The 18,115-nt window shown below is 49.9% G+C and overlaps 1 protein-coding gene across 1 annotated transcript in view; it reads left to right on the top strand.

Annotated features, from left to right (window-relative positions):
• LOC140390004 (serotransferrin-1-like) overlaps nt 1-18,115 on the top strand; it is a 68,900-nt gene that overhangs the window by 11,068 nt on the left and 39,717 nt on the right. The window contains exons 4-5 of the mRNA XM_072474770.1: nt 2,414-2,596; nt 9,913-10,057. Coding sequence (XP_072330871.1) covers nt 2,414-2,596; nt 9,913-10,057 — 328 coding nt within the window. The remainder of the gene's footprint in view (nt 1-2,413; nt 2,597-9,912; nt 10,058-18,115) is intronic.

Raw genomic sequence — 18,115 nt, forward strand, 5'->3', positions numbered from 1 at the left:
GAACCTTATTTTGAGTGACCTGTGAGTATTTAGTATTGAGAGGCGTTTCTAAAATGAGCTCAACATCTTGTGATTAGCCCCTCTCCTGTGTGAAAGTTTGCTCCACAGTTGCCTCAGTCACCTGAGATAACAGCGCCCTCCCCCACCCACAGCAATCCAGCATATAATAAGTTTGCCCCTGTAATCATCTAAATAAACTATGATGCACCCCTCTCTATTGCAATCCTAATAACCTGTGCTAATAAGAACACAAGAACTAGGAGCAGGAGTAGGCATCCCCACTAATTAAATCTTGCCAACCAGAAAAAGAACCATTTGTCCTGACTCTTTGCCTTCTGTCGGTTAGCCAGCCTTCTATCCAAGTTAATAAATTCCCCTTAATACCATTAGATCTTACCTTGTGTATTAATCTTCTGTGTGGCACCTTATCAAATGCCTCCTGGAAATACAGATATCTTACATCTACAGGATCCCCATTATCCACTTGGATTGCTGCATCTTCGAAGAACTCTCGCAAATTAGTCATTTTTTAAAAAATGCTTTCATAGATTTTCACATTTTTAGGCTACACATTTTAATTTATACGTTAAATGACCAGCTTCTTAACTGCACCAAGCAAAGCAACCAAGGAAAAGTTAAAATTACAAAAGAGAGATAAACCAAAGAACGAGAAAAGAAACACAAACAAGCAAGGATCACTATAATATTCAGATCTACATGTTTCCCCCCCGTTCTGTGGCTGTGGACTCCATTTGGCTGATCTGTCTCAGTTTCACTGCCCAGTGTTGGCCCTAGCGTGTATTACCTGGCATATTGCTACTCTCTCTGGTTTTCTGCTTACCTCCGGGCCCATCCTCTCCGTTTTAATTGCATCCCTTGAACTCCTGAAGTTCCTGTGTAAGGAACTCCCTCTATTCGTTTGTCAGGGGAGGGAGCTTTGTGTGCGGCCTGGTGGTCCATCTCATTCAGGTGTGACCGAAGCCTCGCCGCCCCATGTGCTTGCCATCTCCTTGTTCCTTCTTTCCAGGTTTTTGCTGCTTTTGCTGTCTTTTTGGCCCTTGCTGCTGCTTGGCATGTCTTGTCCTGATGGTGTTGGAGGTGGGTGAGGGGTGTTTCCTCCCAATTTTAGTGGGCTATTTTGGATTTACAGTGCCTAGTTCCAAGTTTTCAGGAGGAGAGACACTTTTTGTGCATCCGCTCAGCGCATCCCCGTCACCAGAAGTCAACCTCTTTGGTGTAATTCTGCTGGAAGTTGGTGCAATGTTTTAAAAGTGCAAATTAATCAAACACGATTACCCTTCATAAAACCATGCTGACTCTGATGGATTGCGTTTTGACTTTCCAAATCTCCTGTTATTCCTTCCTTAATAATGGATTCTAACAATTGTCCAATGACAGATGTTAAACTAACTGGTCTACAGTTTCCTACTTTCTGCCTCCCTCTCTTTTTGAATAAGGGCGTTACATTACATTTTTACAACCCACCGGAACCTTTACCACATTGAGGGAATTTTGAATATTATAACCAATGGATCCACTATCACCACTGCCACTTCCTTTTAGACCCTAGGATGTAGCTCGTCAGGGCCTGGGGACCTGTCTGCCTTCAATCCGAATAGTTTGTATAGCACTTTTTCCCTATTGATGATGATTGTTCAAAGTTCCTCCCTTTCTATTACCTCTGCATTTCTTGTTACTTTTGGGATGATACCAGTGTCTTCCACCGTGAAAACTGAGGCAAAATATTGATTTAGCGTCATTTTTATGTTCCCCACTATTAACTTCCCAGCCTCATCCGCCAGGGGACCAACATTCACTGTAGCTACTCCCTTCTCTTTAATATACTTACAGAAGCTTTTGCTGTCCTTTTTTATATATTGTGCTAGATTTCTTTCATAATTTACCTTTGCTCATTTTATTACTTCTTTTAGTCACCCTTTGTTGATTTTTAGAAGTTTCCCAATCTTCCAGCCTGCCACTGGCAGGGGCGCTGCCCTGCAGCCATTATAATAATCGATGATGACACTTCTCTGTAGGAATCCCAATAATTGTGATAGATATCCTTCAACAATGATCTAAGCACCTGATGACTCTTGGTAGTGGCCTCAACATGCAATAGACCCCTCACCACAACTATTTCAATGTCCATGAGAAACTGTGCTCCACAAGAATTTCAATGTGTGTGATAGACCTGACTCCAAAGTGGTCTCAATAACTTGTGTATCTTATTCTACTTTCCATTACTTAAGACATTTGAAAAGCATTATTGCCTCAGGGCCATCTGCAGGAACTGAACTTATTCCATTAACAAGTTACCATTAAGATTAAAGCAATTGATGCAGATGCGTAAGGTATGAAATGGAAACGCGATTTCTATGGAGTCTAATAATCGGCAATGTGCTGTGTATTACAGGGGAGTCATGCTACTATGCTGTAGCAGTGGTAAAGAAAAGCAGCAGTATTACGATCAATAACCTGAAAGGCAAGAAATCCTGTCACACTGGTCTGGGTAAATCTGCAGGTTGGATTATCCCGATTGGAACCATTGTACAGCGGACGCGAGATGAATGGAACAGAGAGGACCCTATTGAAAAATGTACTGTACTGTTTTGCTTTCTTTTGTCAGAAAACTTTAAATGGCTGTGGTTAAACTAGATCAGTGAAGATCAAAAGGTTACTGAAAAGTTATCTGGAAATTGATTACTAATACCAGACAGACCACATCTACCACAGGCCTGTTGGGCAGCCCCTCAGGGTCGAGGATGACTTGTTCCACTCTGGGGAAGTGGGTTCTGCGGTGGCTGCATAGTCCGATCCTGGATCCGCAGACTCTGCTGCAGGTTTGACAGGTGGTGTTTGATGCGGTGGGTGGGTGGGAAGCTCTGGATTCTGCGCTCTCTTTCCGCTGTTCACGCTTGGCCTCCGAGTGCTCCACCCACGACGCTCGAGGTGATTGGCGTCTTCGCGGATGCTTTTCCTCCAGTTTGTGCGTTCTGAGGCATGCGAGTCCCACGTGTTGATGGGGATATTGCATTTATTTAGGGAGGCTTTCAGAGTGTCCTTGTAGAATTTCCTCTGCCTTCCGAGTGATCGCTTGCCATTGCTGAGCTCGGAGTAGAGCACTTGTTTTGGGACTATACTGTTTTGCATTCTTTTGTCAGGAACATTTAAATGGCTGTGTTTAAACTAGATCAGTGAAGGCATCAAAAGATTACTGAAAGTTTAGCCAGAAATCGATTACTAATACCAGGCAGACCAGATCTGCCACTGGTATTTGATGAATGGACGAGGTCTGTCTGATGGGCGGGAGGGGAGCAGATACCAAAGGGCTTTTGAAAGCAGGCCAACAATGGGCTAGAGTATTTTTATAGGGCTTGGAGGAACATATTTGATTCCGCAAACATCATAAAAAAAACCTCAAAAGATTGACCGTTTTGAAGATTCGGCCAATGATCTCTTTGAAATTTGCAGCTGAAGCTTCTCAATGAGAGGAAAATTGCGACAAACATCTAGGACTGAATTTTTAAGATGGCGAGGACACCCCCGGCACTCTCTGCCGACGCCAACATCCCCAATGCTATATTACGCTGTAATGAACAATCAGATTGGCCGGTAAATCGGCAGTCCCTCCAAGCACAGTGCTGCAGTGGGTGGAAGAGGCACTGCAGGGAGCTGCCTAGAATTAAGTCTGGATCAGAGGGGGTCTGGAGGTCACAGGGCCTTAAGGGGAGGGGATGCCTTCATGTTCTGATGGAAATGTCCACTCCCCTCCCCCTTTCCACCAGAGATTGAACTTCCTTTACTTCCAACCTTCTCTCCCTCTGAAATATCTTTAGTCATCAACCTAAAAATTGAGGCAGGATAGGAAAATGCCTTAATTGGGACAAGGACGGGCTTCCTGTCCGCGACCCTACCTGCCTCAGCGTAAACTCTCAACCATGTTCGGTCTGATCAGGAAGCCGGGGGGAATCCTGTCCTGCAATTCCATGCTCTTCTGGCCTCAAAACCCACCAGGGGTAGGAGACGTAAAGTTCTGGCCCACCTGATGTGTAAGTGTGGTAGTCAGTATTAGAGGTATTATGGTACCCTGGAATGCTGTAAGACCATTGGTGTAGGAGGTACTGTTTTCATTGGTTAAGCCTGCCTGCTGGTTCCACCCAGTAAGGCGGTGTATAAGAGCCCGTGTCTCCCCAGCAGCTGCCTTCTGTACCTGCGCTGCTGGGGGAAACAGCTAGTGTAATAAAGCCTTCAATAGCCTCCAATCTAGCTTCTGGAGTTATTGATCGTGCATCAATTTATTACACTAAATTATCAAGAATGGAGCTCCGAATCAAGCTGGAGTGTCTGCAACTCAGCCCGCACGCGGCAAACTCAGCGGAACTTCAAGCACTGGCTGGCGTGTTTCAATGGATATCTCAGGACGGCCACAACTACAACCACGGAGGACCAGAAAATGCAGGTTCTGCACTCGAGGGTGAGCCCAAAGATCTACACTCTCATCGAGGACGCGGACGATTTCGAGGCCGCAATGAATCTACTGAAAGGACACTATATTTGCCCTGTAAACCAATTCTACGCCCGACATCTACTAGCGACGAGGCGACAAATTCTTGGGGAATCGCTGGAGGAGTTCTACCGTGCGCTCCTGGTGTTGGGGAGGAACTGTAACTGCCCGCAAGTTTCGGCCAGCGACCACACAGAACTTTTGAGCCGGGACGCATTTGTTGCAGATATGCTGTCCTCCCAAATCCGCCAGCGATTGCTGGAGAAAGAGACACTAGGCCTCAAGGAGGCACTGCCCCTTGCTAGCTCCCTGGATATAGCCTCCCAAAATGCCCGCGCTTACATCCCCGACCACACGGCAGCCCTTTGGGCAGCGTGGAACCCCCCCGCGACCGACTCCGATGCATCCCCCATCCCCCTACAAGCTGGTGCTGCAAGACTGCTAGGCAACCCTGGGGGGCCCCGCTGCTATTTTTGCGGGCAAGCCAAGCACCCCCGACAGCGCTGTCCGGCCCGCTCATTCCTCTGCAAAGGATGCGGCAAAAAGGGCCACTTTGTGGTGGTATGCCAGGCCCGGGCGGTCGCTCCGGTCTCCGGAGGCGAATCGGGACCGCCACCACAACCCTCTCCATGGGCCATGTGCGGCCTCCGGGCGCCGCCATCTTGTCTCTCGGACACCACATGTGATGGATGGGCGCCACCATCTTATGCACCCCCAGCCATGTGCGACCAGTGGGCGCTGCCATCTTGGCTGGACTCTCAGGACCCCGACTCGGATGACCACACACCGCCCGAGGAGAACATCCAACTTCTGCCACGACTAGCCTCGGTGAACCTGGACCAGTTTCGGCCCCGAACACTCTCGACCGTGCTCATTAATGGGCATGAAACATCCTGTCTGACCGACTCTGGGAGCACGGAGAGCTTCATACACCCCAACAAGGTAAGGCACTGTTCTCTCCCCGTTCACCCAGTTAACAAAAAAACCGCCCTGGCTTCCGGGTCTCATTCAGTGGAGATCAAAGGATTCTGCATAGCGAACCTCACGGTCCAGGGAAGGGAGTTTAAAAATTACCGGCTCTACGTCCTTCCCCACCTCTGCGCTGCCACGCTCCTAGGGTTAGATTTTCAATGCAACCTCCAAAGCCTAACCTTTAAATTCGGCGGTCCTATACCCCCCTCACTGTCTGTAGCCTCGCAACCCTCAAGGTCGATCCGCCTTCCCTGTTTGCGAACCTCACCCCGGATTGCAAACCCGTCGCCACCAGGAGCAGACAGTACAGTGCCCAGGACCGGACCTTTATTAGCTCTGAGGTCCAGTGATTACTGAGGGAAGGTGTCATTGAGGCTAGCAACAGTCCCTGGAGAGCTCAAGTAGTGGTTGTAAAGACTGAGAGAAGCATAGGATGATCATCGATTATAGCCAGACCATCAACAGGTATACGCAGCTTGACGCGTACCCTCTCCCCCGCATATCCGATCTGGTCAACAGGATCGCACAAAGAAGGTCTTTTCCACGGTGGATCTAAAGTCCGCCTACAACCAACTCCCAATCCGCCCTAGCGACCGCAAATACACTGCTTTCGAAGCAGATGGGCGGCTCTACCACTTCCTAAAGGTTCCCTTCGGTGTCACTAATAGAGTCTCGGTCTTCCAATGAGAGATGGACCGAATGGTTGACCGGTACGGTTTGCGGGCAACATTCCCGTATCTCGATAATGTCACCATCTGCGGCCACGACCAGCAGGGCCATGACACCAACCTCCGAAAATTCCTCCATACCGCAAAAATCCTTAATCTCACATATAACAAGGATAAATGCGTGTTCAGCACCGACCATCTAGCCATCCTCGGCTACATAGCGCATGATGGAGTTATTGGTCCAGACCCTGAACGCATGCGCCCCCTCATGGAGTTCCCCCTTCCTCACTGCTCCAAGGCTCTGAAACACTGCCTGGGATTTTTCTCTTATGCCCAGTGGGTCTCCAACTATGCGGTCAAGGCCCGCCCGCTAATCCAATCCATGGTTTTTCCCCTGTCGACAGAGGCCCGCCAGGCCACGATGCACACCATTGACGAGTCCCTCCCCTTCCAAGTCGAGAGCGACGTGTCCGACGTAGCTCTGGCGGCCACCCTCAACCAAGCGGGCAGACCCGTGGCCTCCTTCTCACGCACCCTCCACGCTTCAGAAATCCGCCATTCCTCAGTTGAAAAGGAGGCCCAGGCCATAGTAGAAGCTGTGCGGCATTGGAGGCATTACCTGGCCGGCAGGAGATTCATTCTCCTCACTGACCAATGGTCGGCGGCCTTCATTTTCGATAATGCACAGCGGGGCAAGATAAAGAACGACAAGATCTTACGGTGGAGGATCGAACTCTCCACCTACAACTATGAGATCTTATATCGTCCTGGGAAGCTAAACAAGCCTCCTGATGCCCTATCCCGCGGCACATGTGCCAACGCACAAGTGGACCGCCTCCAAGCCCTCCACGAAGACCTCTGCCACCCGGGGGTCACTCGAATTTTCCATTTAATTAAAATCCGCAACCTGCCCTACTCCATCGAGGAGGTCAGGACAGCCACCAGGAACTGCCAAATCTGCGCGGAGTGCAAGCCGCACTTCTACAGGCAGAGAAAGCGCACCTGATAAAGGCTTCCCGTGCCTTTGAACGCCTCAGTATGGACTTCAAAGGGCCCCTCCCCTCCACCGACCGCAACACGTACTTCCTGAATGTGATTGACGAGTACTCCCGATTCCCATTCGCCATTCCCTGCCCCGACATGACCGCAGCCACCTTCATAAAAGCCCTCCACAGTATCTTTACCCTGTTCGGTTTCCCCGCCTACATACACAGCGATAGTGGGTCCTCCTTTATGAGCGACGAACTGCATCAATTCCAGCTCAGCAAGGGCATTGCCTCGAGCAGGATGACCAGTTACAACCCCCGGGGAAACGGACAGGTAGAGAGGGAGTACGGAACGGTCTGGAAGACCGTCCTACTGGCCCTATGGTTCAGGAATCTCCCAGTCTCCTGCTGGCAGGAGATCCTACCGGATGCCCTCCACTCCATCCGGTCACTGCTGTGTACCATGACCAACCAAACACCTCACGAACATCTCCTTGTCTTCCCTAGGAAGTCCTCCTCTGGGACCTCGCTCCCAACCTGGCTGGCAGATCCTGGACCCATCCTGCTCCGCAAACACGTGCGAGCACACAAGTCGGACCCGTTGGTCGAGAGGGTCCATCTCCTCCACGCTAACCTTCAGTACGCCTACGTGGCGTACCCCGACGGCCGACAGGATACGGTCTCCCTACGGGACCTGGCACCCGCTGGATCCCCACACACACCCCCACCACCAATCCCACCCTCCCTGCCACCGGCGCACCCTACAGCCACCCCCTTCCCAGGTGAATCGGTCTTCCCACCAGTCCCGTCTAGGGGTGATGAAGCTGCCGAAGAAGCCGAAGCCACGCTCCCGGAGCCACAGATGCCCGAGCCGGTGCCTGCATCACCACTGGAGCTACGACGATCGCAGAGGATGACCAGGGCCCCCGATCGACTAATTGCTTCAATCTGAAATGTCAATAAACTTTGTAAATATTTGCGATGTAATGAGGCAAAACCACTGTACTGATGTATACTGGGTACCTCCATAACCTTTAACCTCTACCACTGTGTAATGCGAGGCCATCACCCCCGCCGGACTCTTTTTTAACAGGGGGTGAATGTGATAGTCGGTATTAGAGGTATTATGGTACCCTGTAATGCTGTAGGAGGTACTGTTTTCATTGGTTAAGCCTGCCTGCTGGTTCCGCCCAGTAAGGCGGAGTATAAGAGCCCGTGTCTCCCCAGCAGCTGCCTCCTGTACCTGCGCTGCTGGGGGAAACATTTAGTGTAATGAAGCCTTCAGTTGTCTTCAATCTTGCTTCTGGAGTTATTGATCGAGCATCAGTAAGTTCTGCCCATTTCTCTTTCAAGATTGCAACTGGGGTCCCACAACAAACATAGGATGTCCATTCTTCCCATTTGTACATTTAAACAGCCTCCTTCCAGCTTTGAGAGCTTGAATGACCCTGTCAAGCAGACTTAAAGTTAATTCAGGCTGGCACCTGGGCACAAAAGATCTCCAGCTGTCCTTCAACAACCACTTGTCCAGTTTACAAGTTAGAAGCGGAACTCCCATAATTCCTATTTCTATAAGAGGGGAAAATCTGACCTAGGAGACTACAGGCCATGTCTATAACCATTAAATTAATGGAAATAAGAGCTGGGAGCTGAAGTATCAAATAGACAAATTCTCACATTGCAGTTCATTAGATACTTCAGAAAGCTTTTGACCTAATTTCACATGAAAGACTTCTAAAGTTATGAGGAATGAGAATCTAGATTAGTGCATGGCATAGGAGAAGGTGCCCATAAAAAGAAAGATAAAGAAAATGTTCTGTGAGGGGATTTGATCAATCATGCCGTTGGGTACATGACATATTCAATTTAATCCTGATAAATGTAAAGTTTACACAATAGGATAAGATGTGTCATGAGTATATGATGAATGGAACACCATTACTAAAAGGAAATGCAGAATGAGCTGGAAGTAACAGTACACCTGTCATTTGCAATGTGTGGATGTATTGATCAATGATAAAGTTAATACAACAGGGATGTGGAAACCGTGCAGTCCAAAGATAATTTTACAAACTGACACTGAAAGGAAGCAAGCCTTGCCAGCTGTCAGGTCTTCCTAGAAATTTGAACACCTGCTACCCTTGTTTTTGTGACCAAAGTACTGGGGTCAGCATGCTCCTAAATTTCTATTGTGCCCGTCAATGCTCTGCCTGTATGGTGTCTCCCTCCTTCCTCTCTTTGCCTAGAATTCTCTCTCTTTTGACTCCTTCTGTTTTCTGTTTCTCAATCCTGCCCCCGCCCCCCCAACCCCCCCCCACCCCCACCATCACCACCACCACCTTTCATTTTGATTCCCTTCTGTATCTCTCTCTCTTTCTCTCTCTGATCTTGTGGGTGTATTTTACAAGCCATCCGCACGCAGATGGGCCTGTAAAATAGGGCACTGTGCCATTGGCGGTGTGTCTCTCTTTGCCTGGCCCACATCTGCTGCTATTTTCCGAGTGGTGGGCGAAATGTCTGGTGGGCCTTAGCTGGACCTGAACCGGCTGCTGCTCAGCAGGAGAGGCCCGCCCAATTAAAAGAAATCTGCCTGATTATCTTCCATCCATTTCCAGGGACGGAAAATCAGGTGGGTTCCTTTAGAGGCATTGCTCCCAACCTTTCAATATTCACTGTGCCCAAATAATCCTGCGTCGTTGGATGTCGACTCGGGAAAATCTCTGTTATGGATTTATATCCTTCTGTTATTGCACATTAATTTCCACTTTTCTTTCCCCCCTAGTTGTGGAAAAGTTCTTTTCCTCTAGCTGTGTTCCAGGAGCCGGTAGTCAGTTCCCTGGGCTATGTAAGCTGTGCAAAGGATCTGGAGCAAATAAATGCCAACGATCACACCACGAACCCTACTACGATTATTCAGGTGCATTTCAGTAAGTATTCCGTGGTTCTCGAGTCTGAAGTTAACAAATCTTTATTAAGAACCGCAAGGTCCACCCAATTCCCTTTCTGCCAGGGAGCAAGTTCCACTGGTTAGTGGGTGCAGTTCAGTTACAAATGAATTGTCATATCTTCACCCGAATACTGATGATGTCTTGAGCACAATGTATAACTGGAAATGAGGGATCAATGCACTTGAGCTTATCCATCCAGGATTTTCCTTTTAACCAGATGGGAAACTAGTCACCCACGTTATTCTGAAACGGGTAAGAGACTATTCACCATGTATTTACATAAGAACATAAGAATTAAGAGCAGGAGCAGGCCATCTGGCCCGTCGAGACTGCTCCGCCATTCAATGAGATCATGGCTGATCTTTTGTGGACTCAGCTCCGCTTTCCGGCCCGACCACCATAACCCTTAATACCTTTATTCTTCAAAAAACTATCTATCTTTATCTTAAAAACATTTAAAGAAGGAGCCTCAACTGCTTCACTGGGCAAGGAATTCCATAGAGTCACAACCCTTTGGGTTACGAAGTTCCTCATAAGCTCAGTCCTAAATCTACTTCCCTTTATTTTGAGGCTATGCCCCCTAGTTCTGCTTTCACCCGCCAGTAGAGACAACCTCCCTGCATCTATCCTGTCTATTCCCTTCATAATTTTATATGTTTCTATAAGATTCCTCGCCCCCCCCCACAGCCTTCTAAATTCCAACGAGTACAGTCCCAGTCTACTCAACCTCTCCTCGTAATCCAACCCCTTCAGCTCTGGGATTAACCTCGTGAATCTCCTCTGCACACCCTCCAGCACCAGTACGTCCATTCTCAGGTAAGGAGACCAAAACTGAACACAATACTTCAGGTGTGGCCTCACTATCACCTTATACAATTGCAGTATAACCTCCCTAGTCTTAAACTCCATCCCTCTAGCAATGAAGGACAAAACTCCTTCTTACGCCTTCTTAATCACCTCTTGCACCTGTAAACCAACTTTTTGTGACTCATGCACTAGCACACCCAGGTCTCTCTGCACAGCAGCATGTTTTAATATTTTATCATTTAAATAAGAATCCCTTTTGCTGTTATTCCTACCAAAATGGATAACCTCACATTTGTCAACATTGTATTCCATCTGCCAGACCCTAGCCCATTCACTTAACCTATCTAAATCCCTCTGCAGACTTCTGGTATCCTCTACACGTTTTGCTTTACCATTCATCTTAGTGTCGTCTGCAAACTTGGACACATTGCACTTGGTCTCCAACTCCAAATCATCTATGTAAATTGTGAACAATTGGGGGCCCAACACTGATCCCTGAGGGACACCACTAGCTACTGATTGCCAATCAGAAAACCACTCAATAATCCCCACTCTTTGCTTTCTATTAATTAACTAATCCTCTATCCATGCTACTACTTTACCCTTAATGCCATGCATCTTTATCTTGTGCAGCAACCTTTTGTGTGGCACCTTGTCAAAGGCTTTCTGGAAATCCAGATATACCACATCCATTGGCTCCCCATTATCTACCACACTGGTAATGTCCTCAAAACATTCTACTGAATTAGTTAGGCACGACCTGCCCTTTATGAACCCATGCTGCGTCTGCCCAATGGGACAATTTCCATCCAGATGCCTCACTATTTCTTCCTTGATGATAGATTTCAGCATCTTCCCTACCACCGAAGTTAAGCTAACTGGCCTATAATTACCTGCTTTCTGCCTACCTCCTTTTTTAAACAGTGGTGTCATGTTTGCTAATTTCCATTCCGCCGGGACCACCCCAGAGTCCAGTGAATTTTGGTAAATTATCACTAGTGCATTGCAATTTCCATACCCATCTCTTTTAGCACTCTATCAGGGCCAGGAGACTTTTCTACCTTTAGCCCCATTAGCTTGCCCATCACTACCTCCTTAGTGATAACAATCCTCTCAAGGTCCTCACCTGTCATAGCCTCATTTCCATCAGTCACTGGCATGTTATTTGTGTCTTCCACTGTGAAGACTGACCCAAAAAACCTGTTCAGTTTCTCAGCCATTTCCTCATCTCCAATTATTAAATCTCGCTTCTCGTCCTCTAAAGGACTCTTTTTTGTTTTACATATTTGTAGAAACTTTTACTATCTGTTTTTATATTCTGAGCAAGTTTACTCTCATAATCTACCACATCTCTTCTTTATAGCTTTTTTAGTAGCTTTCTGTTGCCCCCTAAAGATTTCCCAGTCCTCTAGTCTCCCACTAATCTTTGCTACTTTGTATGCTTTTTCCTTCAATTTGATACTCTCCCTTATTTCCTCAGATATCCACGGTCGATTTTCCCTCTTTCTACCGTCCTTCCTTTTTGTTGGTACAAACCTTTGCTGAGCACTGTGAAAAATTGCTTGGAAGGTTCTCCACTGTTCCTCAACTGTTTCACCATAAAGCCTTTGCTCCCAGTCTACCTTAGCTAGCTCTTCTCTCATCCCAATGTAATCTCCTTTGTTTAAGCACAAAACACTAGTGCTTGATTTTACCTTCTCACCCTCCATCTGTATTTTAAATTATTTCAGAGGGCTTTTGAAATAAGTGAAAGACTATTCAACTTGTATTTCAAGGTGCTCCTGAACCAAGTGGAAAAGAGTAAGTATTTGAAATTGTAAAGCACCATTCATGACTTCAAAATGTTCCAACTTGTTTCACAGCCAAGGTATGTTTGAAGTATCGGCAATTCAGTTCAACTCACCTGTAGTATTGGGCGGGATTCTCCCAATGGGAGTCTAAGTGCCGACGCCGGAGTAACAACCGGATTGTTTTACTCCGCTGACGGCGCCCGTTCCCAGACCTCTATTCGCCACCCTCCGTTGGGCTAGCAGGGGCATTGTGCGATTTACGGGGTCAGGGCCTCAGCATGGCGTCAGAGACCCAGCGCCGCGTAAAAGACACGGCGCCTTGGGTCCCGCGCATGCGCAGTTGGACCGGCGCCAACGAACGCATGCGCAATGGCTCCGGTGCCAACTGACGCATGCGCGGTAACCTCGCGGAGCGCTCCGGCCCCTCACCAGCATGGCGCCGGGGTTCTGGGGCCGGTCGCGCAAGGAAGTAGGCCCGGGGAGGAGAGGCTGGCCCGCTGATCGGTGAGCCCCGATTGCGGGCCAGACCCCATCAGAGCCCCCCCCCCCCGGGAACGGATCCCCCCCCCCACCGCCCCACAGGCCGCCCCCCAAGCCTTTGCGATGAGTACCCGCTGGCAGCGACCAGGGGGGAAATTCTCCTAATCGGCGCGATGTCCGCCGACCGGCGCCAAAAACGGCACAAATCAGTCCGGCATCGCGCCGCCCCAAAGGTGCGGAATCCTCCGCATCTTGAGCGGCCGAGCCCTAACCTTGAGGGGCTCGGCCCGCGCCGGACTGATTTCTGCCCCGCCAGCTGGCGGGAAAGGCCTTTAGTGCCCCGCCAGCTGCCGCGGAAATGACATCGCTGGGCAGCGCATGCGCGGGAGCGTCAGCGGCCACTCACGGCATCCCCGCGCATGCGCAGTGGAGGGGGTCTCTTCCTCCTCCGCCATGGTGGAGACCATGGTGAAGGCGGAAGGAAAGGAGTGCCCCCACGGCACAGGCCCGTCCACGGATCGGTGGGCCCCGATCGCGGGCCAGGCCACCGTGGGGGCACCCCCCGGGGCCAGATCGCCCCGCGCCCCCCCCAGGACCCCGGAGCCCGCTCGCACCGCCTTGTCCCGCCGGTAAGAGAGGTGGTTTAATCCACGCCGGCAGGACAGGCATTCTAGCAGCGGGACTTCGGCCCATCCGGGCCGGAGAATCGCCGGGGGGGGGCCCGACATCCGGCGCGGCGCGATTCCCGCCCCCGCCGAATATCCGGTGCCGGAGAATTCGGCAACCAGAGGGGGCAGGATTCATGCCAGCCCCCAGCGTCCCGCACCAGGCGTGGACGGCGCTGGCGGGACTAGGCCATTTACACGCGGCCGCTCGGCCCACCCGGGCTGGAAAATCGGCGCTCGCCGTTTGCGGCAATTCTCCGAGCAGCCCGGCGCGATTCTCGCGCGCTGGTTTTTGGGGGGTGGGAGAATCGTGTGCGGGGGTCGGGGCAGCGTGGTGCGATTCGCACGGCACCCCGGCGATTCTCCCACCCAGCGGGGGGGGGGGGGGGGCGGGGGGGAGAATAACCCCCATTATGTACTGTTTTGGCCTTGTTATCTAAGGGCAAAGGAATGAAGATTAACCAGACTGATTCCCGGGATGGTGGGATTGGCCATGAAAAGAGATTTAGGAGAACTGGCCTGTATTCTATAGCGTTTTGAAGAATGAGAGGCGACCTCTGTGAGACATACAAAATTCTTACAGTGGTTAGCACTGCTGCCTCACGGCGCCAGAGATTTTGATTCAAATCCGGCTTTCGGACACTGTCTGTGTGGAGTTTGCACATCTCCCCATTTCTGCATGGGTTTCCTCCAGGTGCTCCGGTTTCCTCCCATAGTCCAAAGATGTGCAGTTAGGTGGAATGGCCATGCTAAATTGTCCATTAGTGTCTAAAAAAGATGTGTAGTGGTTATTAGGAAGGGCAGGGGAGTGGGTTTGGATGGAGTGCCCTTTTAGAAGGTCGGTGCAAATTCGATGGGCTGAATGACTGTAGGGATTCTATGATACTCGATAGGGTGGACAGATGTGCAGGTTAGGTGGATTGACCACGCTAAATTACTCCTTAGTGTCCAAAGATATGCAGGTTAGGTGGATTGGCTGTGATCAATGAGTTGAATAACTGTGATGGGGTGGGTGAGTGGGCCTAGGTCAGGTGCTCTTTCAGAGGGTTGGTGCAGACTTGATCAGCCAAAGTCCATGCATGGGTTTGGATGGAGTGCTCTTTCAGAGGGTCAGTGCAAACCCGATGGGCTGAATGGCCTCCTTCTGCACTGGAGGGATTCTATGGAACTCTGTGGATGTTTTCCTGGTTGGTTGGCAGTTAAGAACCAAGGTATGCAGTCTCATATTAAGAGGTAGATCATATAAGACTTTTGATGTGGAGGAATTTCTTCACTCGAAGGCTTGTGAATTTTCTGCCCTGAGGGATGTGGAAACTCAACGTATGTTCAAGACAGTGATTGTTAGATTTCTAGGTCTTAAAGATATCGGGATAGTGCCGGAAAATAGTATTGAGATATCGTAGCCATGATCTAGTTGAATGACAGAGCCAGCTCGAGGGGTCAAGTGGCTTACTCCTGCAAAGTAACATGTTTCCCATATCCTCATGGAATTTCGCTGTGGGGACAATTGCTTATGCAAATGAGGAAGAAAAAAATTGCATAGTAATGTGACAATCCATGTCACTACAGCACAGCATCAACATCACAACCAAGAGAATAAAAAAGATAAATATCGAAAAACGTTTTAGGTCTTCATGCTACAATTGGGGCGGGATTCTGTTCTACTGAAGCTAACTGTTGACGCCGTCGAAAACGCCGTTGTGTTTCTCTTCAGCGTCCACACGGCCTCAGGATCAGCAAATCTGGCCCCTACATGGGGCCAGCATGGCACTGGAGCGGTTCACACCGCTCCCGCTGCTGATCCTGGCGTCAACTGGGCACCGCGGGATCCGCGAACGCGCAGTGGCACCGGCGTCAACGCGCGCATGCGCAGTGCCTTCCTTCAATGCGCCGGCCCCGACACAACGTGGCGCAGGACTACAGGGGCAAAGAAAGGAGGCCCCCAGCCAGGGAGGCCGATCAGTGGACCCCCCCGGGGTCGGACCCCCCTCCCCCCACACAGGCCGCCCCCCGACCCTTCCACGGCGGGTTCCCGCCGGCTGAGAGCAGGTGTGGACGGCGCCGGCGGGACTCGGCCTTTTTACGACGGCCGCTCGGCCCATCCCAGGCTGAGAATCGGTGGGCCGGCCACATAGAGTGGCTCCCAACCGCGTCAGCCATGCCGGCGCCAATGGCGCTGATTCTCCGCTCTACGGAGAATCGCGTGCCGGCGATGGGGCGTCATGGCACGATTCGCGCCGCTCGCGGGGATTCTCCGGCCCGGCCCCGGCCTGAGAGAATCCCGCCCCTGATAACTATATCTAACTCGGTGTTATGACTGTGTCCTTCAGACTGTCTGCTGCACCAGGCATCGGTGGTGTACTGGGGGAATAGAAATGAGGGAAATACGCAGTTTTAAGAAACTCTCTGATTCTGGGTAGTCCGGTCCTTTGGTAGACATTCAGAAATCCTTCATATCCTGCTGTCTCAACGCTAACAATTTTTGCTGGCCCTACCCAAAATCTCCCTGTCCCGATGCAGCCAAACCAGGCCACTCCTGCATGCCACTTTACTGGGAGCACCAACTCCCCATCCACACTGAGAATATTTTGAAACAACCGCCATCTTAATATATTAATAGCTTATAGTCACAAGTAGGCTTCAATGAAGTTACTGTGAAAAGCCCCTAGTCGCATATTCGGGCACCTGTTTGGGGAGGCCGGTACGGGAATTGAACCTGTACTGCTGGCGTGGTTCTGCATTGCAAGCCAGCTATTTAGCCCGGGAACCGAATCTCATCCAGAAAGGGTGAGAAAGATATTTAAATGATTTTGAATGAATTTCAATCTCATTAACGAGATTAAAGTCAGATCTTCTTGCCTCATGGAATCTTCCCACCCAATAGCGGGATGCCAGCCAGATGCGAATCACTATGTGTCCTTGTAAGCATGGACCGGGTACGATGGACTCAGAGAGGGAGGAAGGAGATGAGTACCCCTCTCGACTTGCCCCCGGGAAGCACAAGGGCACAGCAGATGCCATGAAGAGGGGGTTGGGGTGGGACATCATTCAAGGGAGCTGGGCTTTTAGAGGCTCGGGGTGGGCTGGAGGGGCCAGGTCAGGGTCTCCCCTGGGATAGGGTCGCTTTGTGTCTGGGAAGCTTTGACACCTTCTTTCTTTCATATTTAACACCCCATAACAGCGCAAAGTACAGCTGCAACCTATTGGTCCTACAATCCTCTTACAGGACAGAGCAACTCTGCAGCTTATTTTTAGGAGAAGTATTTCACTCCCCTTGAAGTTTCAATAGGCTCTGTGGTTTCACTGTTGTAGTATGCCTGTTATATTCCTTTGTACTTGGTTGTATACATTGAATTTCACACCCCATTAACTTTTACAATCCTTTTAATTGACACCGTGGGCTCTCTCAAAGGAGGGTTAGCTTTGGTTTTATAGCACTTCATGGTCCATTAACTATGAAGTGCTTCCTCTTTTGAGCAGGTGTTCTGCCTGACTGCATTTTCTATAGTGGACTTTTTCTACTCTGAAGTGTGTCTTAGAAAGAGCAAGTGCTCTGTCTCACAGCAATTTTTTTTAGATTCGATATTTAAAAACGTTTGATGCCTGAATACCATAGAAGCAGTTGGCACTACTTAGATATTAAAGTGCAAGGGTTCCTCACAACCACTCTTGAATTCTCTGGATAGAGATGGTGACCACGTCAGGTGGGGGGGGGAGGGGTGCTTGGAGGTCTTGGTAGCCTCCGGTTGGGCAGGAACATGACTGGACAGTGCCATGGCATTGCCCTGTCACCCTGGTTGGCACTGATAAGTTGGCACTGCCAAGGGGCAGGGCCTGAAGGGAGGATGAGGTGGCTAAAGGGGAGGGGGACCTTTGGCAATTCCATGGTGTGGTCTCACTTACTTGGGGGGGGTCTTTGCCGGCGACTGGGGATGGTCTTTGCTGGTGACTAGGGCCAGGCCTTTGTTGGCGAGAAGTGTGAGGTCTTTGCTGGCAAGAAGGGTGGGGGCTGTCGGGTTATTCTGAGATCAGGGATCTCTGAGGGCCTAGCTTTGCCGGTATCTTCAAGTCCCACACATCACATTTCAGCACAATTCACCCTGGGTGTAAAAAAATGACCGTGTGGGAAGATCGTGATAAGGATCACGCCGGAACACAGCTTTTCCCACCCAACATGACACTTGAGTCATTTTTGGGGGGAAATTCCGCCTGTGGCATCAGAGAAAGTGAGAGTTGTTCTTAATGCAGCTGGTGTCAGATAACTCTTTCAACATTTCTAAATAGAGAGGCAGCCT

Source organism: Scyliorhinus torazame, chromosome 14, assembly GCF_047496885.1.
Source record: "Scyliorhinus torazame isolate Kashiwa2021f chromosome 14, sScyTor2.1, whole genome shotgun sequence".
Classification (NCBI taxonomy): Eukaryota; Metazoa; Chordata; class Chondrichthyes; order Carcharhiniformes; family Scyliorhinidae; genus Scyliorhinus; species Scyliorhinus torazame.